The 5,117-nt window shown below is 31.8% G+C and overlaps 1 protein-coding gene across 1 annotated transcript; it reads right to left on the bottom strand.

Annotated features, from left to right (window-relative positions):
* On the bottom strand, positions 1-4,761 carry LOC110936203. Its single transcript, XM_022178545.2, has 12 exons — positions 4,428-4,761; positions 4,268-4,352; positions 3,905-4,006; positions 3,447-3,563; positions 3,110-3,353; positions 2,421-2,563; positions 2,029-2,339; positions 1,164-1,263; positions 1,018-1,077; positions 857-940; positions 628-744; positions 1-470 (listed from the first exon to the last, which is right to left on the bottom strand). The coding sequence occupies exons 2-12, from the start codon at positions 4,325-4,327 to the stop codon at positions 165-167; spliced, it is 1,644 nt and encodes a 547-aa protein (XP_022034237.1). The 5' UTR covers positions 4,328-4,352; positions 4,428-4,761; the 3' UTR covers positions 1-164.
* Positions 4,762-5,117: the final 356 nt, after the last annotated feature.

The raw sequence follows: 5,117 nt of genomic DNA, 5'->3' as shown, positions 1-5,117 counted from the left end.
AGCAAAAATAAAAATCTATATAGATATAAATAATATACCAACTTAATGAATAATACTTACAATGGGTTGAGTTGATTATATATCTACTTCCATTATGTATAATAATTTGTCTACAAATCTATAACTCAAGAATCTTTGAATGAGACCCGCGAAAAAAAAAGATTTTATTTGTGCAGAAGATACCTAAAACGAAACTCGTAAGGGATTACCCGAAGACAATGTGAAAGCGGTACGCTTTTATTTCTCTCAAGGCACTTCATTGCTTCTTTGCCAATTTCATTTGGTAATTGAAGGCATACCCAATCCAACAATGAGTCCATATCTTTAGCAAAATCAAGCATATACCAATCCAATAGTTTCGGAATCGCCACCATTTTCTTTGTAGTTGATATCGCGATTGCAGCTTGTAAATAATCTTTTTTCGCGGCTTCAAGCTCGGTTTCGACTTGAGATCCCGTGTAGATTCTCACCTTTATTTTTTAGATCATGGGTATGAATCAGTTTTGATATATGCTTTAATTTTAACAAATATTATGCAATTAGTTATTTTACAAAAAGATCACAATCTTTAATCATATTTTTTTATGCATCAAGATTGTGTTTTAATGAATATTAACTACAACTTACAGCAGGAGAGGACCAGCTTCCACATGAGAGAGCAAATGTTACTAACGGTTCTGATAATTCCAACCCGAATACGCTTCTTGCAGTTATCTCATCATTCTTTACACCCTTTGCAAAAGTCTAATATAATAGATCAAGAAATTATACAAATATTAACCCTTGGTGACAAATATATGGATCACAAAATGGAAAATATTTATTTTTTTATTTTTTATTTTTTATGTTTACTTACATATTTTGAATGATAAGGGAGTCTCAATATGAAATGTTCAATGGTGATTGAGTTTAAATAATAGCCTCCAACATTTATTTTTGCCTGTGTAATAAAGAAAATAATCATATAAAAATAATTTATACATTTGAATCTTATATATGTGCTGGAAATTACATTACCTTCTGCATTAGTTGAACAACCATCTCTGGATTTTCTGGTATCCCATGTTCAAGAAATGCCTGAAAATTTAGCATGATTTAAATGAACTTAATTTTATTTTTTTTAACCAAACATGTAGAAAGTTATCAAAGTCTTAAACACTTACATTCATCATGCATGAATTGTAAATGTTGATCCAGAAAGCAAGCTTCTCTTGATGACTTAGGCTCGTTAATTCGACCGATGCAAGTTTTCCAAGCAGGAGCCTTGAGAAGTAAGAATTTAGATTAGAACTTGGTTAAAATTAGGGGTGTGCATTTACGACATTACATGAACATAATACGAAATTTTAACGGTTTAGGTTTAGTTTAAACTGGTTTAAGACAATTTCTTGTCGAACCTGTTTATATATATTTAAATACTTTTGAAAATATGTTTCCGCGATAAATTAAACTAGTTGGCTATTTTATGCCAATAGTTTAAAAAGATATTGTCACCTGGCTAATTACTGTTTTCGTCCCTGTGGTTTGTCAAAAATCACTATTTTAGTACATTAGTTTAAAAATTGCGATTTCAGTCCCTGTGATTTCACTTTCGTAATCATTCCAGTCCACCTCGTAACCATTTCAGTCCCTGTACTTAACAGAATAATGGATTGAAATGGTTACGAAAGTGAAACCACAGGGATTGAAATGGTTACGAAAGTGAAACCACAGGGACTGAAATCGCAATTTTTAAACTAATGGACTGAAATAGTGATTTTTGACAAACCACAGGGACGAAAACAGTAATTAACTCATGTAATTGTTTTACATCCATATGTAGTTTTGATTGTACATTTGTAACTTAAAGTATTAATATGCAAAAAAAAAAAAAAAAAAAAAAAAAAAAAAAAAAAAAAAAAAAAACCAGAAGCTGTATGTTCGTTTTGGGTTCGACCCACAAGCCCGCGAACACAATCCATTAAACACCATGTAGTTAAAAGGATAAAAGAAAAAAAAGTAAAGAACTTGAAAATATTAAACACTTACTTTAATCTTTGTATCAAAAACACAGAATTTGTTGTTCGGTTTTTGTTGATAGAGGTCGCTTCAATGGCATAAAAATTCTTATACGGGCCGATGTCTCTTTTCTCAAATTCGAAACAGATGTCATAAGGATCCCTAAACTCGGTTTCTTTGTCGCTTTCACTTTTTGTCAATGAAGTTGGCATTTCCGTCATACTTTTACTCCTTGTTGAACTCATTCGTACGAAAATGTTCATCAAACATTTCAAAATACTTTCGGAAATCTTGTTTGGATCATCATCCACATTTGCAACCTCCATTGTTCTTCCTTCAAACTGTTTGTACACAAATTTAAGTAATAGATGATATAAAACCATATTTTCAAACATAAATAAAATTATTTAAACTAGATTCACCTGTAACTTTTTAGGACCTAAATGCTTCCCTGGTGACTTCGAATCAACCGGCGGTCTTCTAGCTAACGAATCAATGGTTTGCGCTTTTGGATTTGGCGAACGATGCTTGTTCTTAGTGGCATTTGATGACTGATTCTCTTTTGCTACCAAAATTATCAAACAAAGATAAAAACTAAAAATTAGATTTTTAATTTTTTTTTTTTTCATACTAGTTAGTTGTATTTTAAGAAGAGTGAATTTCAAAGATTGTCCTTTATCTTTATACATATTTTCAGGCGTTGTCCTTTATGTTCAAAATTGACAAGTTTTGTCCTTTATTTTTTCATATCATACAAGTTTTGTCCTTTAGGCCTAACCCAATTAGTTTTTTCAGTTAAATCTGGTCATGTGCTTTGCATGTGAGGGCAATTTTGTCAATTCAAAGGTTGCAGAAGCTTTGAGCAGTAAATCTGCCGTTGAACTTACCTTTGAATTGACAAAAATGCTCTCATGTACAAAGCATATGACCAAATTTAACTGAAAAAACTAACTGGGTTAGGCCTAAAAGACAAAACGTGTATGATATGATCATATGAAAACATAAAGGACAAAACTCGTCAATTTTGAACATAAAGGGCAGCGCCTGAAAATGGGTATAAAGATAAAGTACAATCCTTGAAATTCACTCTTTTAAGAATGATTAAAACTACCTGAAGCAATGGGTGATATTTCAATAGGTGTTGATGATTCGGTCTCGATTTGAGGTGATAACTTGGAAGCTTTGTGTTGGCCATTTGTTTGTTCTTGAAAATCAAGTGAATTTTCAAGATTTCTTTTTGAGGATGATATGTAGACTGCTTCATGATATAGGTCTTGCCTAAAATGCACCACTTGTTCTTCAAGCCTAACAACTTCTTCTTCCAAAACAGCAACTTCTGCTAGAAGCTCCAATGTCTGCCAATTGTTATTAAAATTAATATCCAATAAAACACATTTTAAATCTATAAAAAAATAGATAACATTATTGTTAGTGATCAAAGTACTAACAGAAGGAGGGAGATATGGAGGCAAGCGCGGAAGAGCTCCTAACGGTCTAGTGAACGCACGTTCTAAAGCGCGATGAACATTCTCTTCGTGTCGAAGCCTCTTCCTTAGCTTATCCACCTGAAATAAATTACAAAAAAAAAATAAGAAATTAATATTTCAATAATAAAAGGGATTGGCTAAACGTAACGCATTACTGAATACACCCCTATTGATTTGACTGATTTTAATTTATTTATTTTTAGATAAAAAAAATACGGACCGTATAAGAAGCAACATACAAATGTTGCCAGTTTATACGGACCGTATAAGTAACATTCACCCTTTTATACTGGCCGTATAACACCTTATTTCTCAAGGGGTACGTTTAGTAAAAACAAATCAGATGTACGTTTAGCGCAACCTAATTAAATACCATAAAAATATGAAATTAAAGTCAATGGTGACATCAATGAATGTACATCTTGTTGCAATGCCATTTTTCTCTCTCTCACTGATCCTCTTCTGCAAGTGCTAGTGCTAGTGCTTGTTTTCTCAGCCTCCATTTCCATTTGCAACCCAATCTTTTTTCATATTTAAAAAATAAATAAATAAATAAATAAATAAAGTAAATAAAGAACATCACAATCATCTTCCACAAGAAAAGTATCAAAATGCAATAAAGAAAATCACTCAAACATTTCAAAAGGATAAGATTTAACTGACCCACCTCTTTAATTTATCCAAAAACCACTTTTAAGAATCAAAATCCAAATTGGATTTGATCCAAATTTGAAATAAAAATAAATAAATCAATAAAAAAACAATTGAATTAAAAAAATTACCTTTGGATGTCTGAATGAAGTTTTCATGGCGCTTAAATTCTTCTTCACTCTGGTATCCATCTTTATAATCAATAACAATCACAATCTACAACAAACTGCAAATGATCAAAAGAAAACAGAGTATTTAATGAAAAAAGTAGAAAAAACAGAGGAATCAGACCTTTAAAGAGATGGGTTCTTCAGTTCCCCAATCAATTTCATTCTTTTTACAAACATTAATTGCTACAGTTGGATTAATTGGGTGCTTCTTGCTTGCTGATTTTAGTTACAACTATATTAATTAAAACAGAGTGAAAACAGAGGAGAGAGAGAGAGAGTTTTTGTAAAAAAGGGTAGATGTGATTTGGGGTGTGTTTGAATATATATAAAAAACAGAGGATCATAACAAAGATTTATTGAGATTTTGGGGTGACACTGAAGTTCTTGTGCGCCATCATGGACTAACGTGCGCGCTCCTTCTTTTTTCAGTGTAATCATATATGGACCTTTTCTTACACTTGGTTAGGATTTAAAAGATTTTATTATATTTATTTATTTATAAATAAATAAATAAATAAATAAATAAACTATAGATCTCATTTGGGTAAAAGATTTTGGTATGTGTGGTTTATCAGTCTTGAAAGGGCATTCTAATGGTAAGGTGTATCCCATCTATCTAAAAGACGAGGGTTTAAATTTTATAAGGCGAAAGTATAGGTGATTAATAGGAGTAGATTAGGATTAGAAGCAGGTTCAACTCTCACTTGGTGCAGAGTGGGTTACTGGAGGGTAATGATAGGAGATCCAGGGAAAGTTGAGTTTGATCCTTGAGCCAAACAGATTTTACCGGTAATTTCACCGTCGTGCTTAC

This window comes from Helianthus annuus, chromosome 4, assembly GCF_002127325.2.
Source record: "Helianthus annuus cultivar XRQ/B chromosome 4, HanXRQr2.0-SUNRISE, whole genome shotgun sequence".
NCBI classification, from domain to species: domain Eukaryota; kingdom Viridiplantae; phylum Streptophyta; class Magnoliopsida; order Asterales; family Asteraceae; genus Helianthus; species Helianthus annuus.
This window is presented reverse-complemented; position numbering and strand designations above follow the sequence as displayed.

Excerpts from the sequence above, each read along its gene's own strand:
- LOC110936203 (XM_022178545.2), bottom strand. The coding sequence starts at position 4,327 with ATGGATACCAGAGTGAAGAAGAATTTAAGCGCCATGAAAACTTCATTC. Across the intron at positions 2,564-3,109 it reads AATATCACCCATTGCTTCAG|CAAAAGAGAATCAGTCATCA; the intron begins GTAGTTTTAATC and ends TAATTTTGGTAG. Across the intron at positions 1,264-2,028 it reads TTTTTGATACAAAGATTAAA|GCTCCTGCTTGGAAAACTTG; the intron begins GTAAGTGTTTAA and ends TTACTTCTCAAG.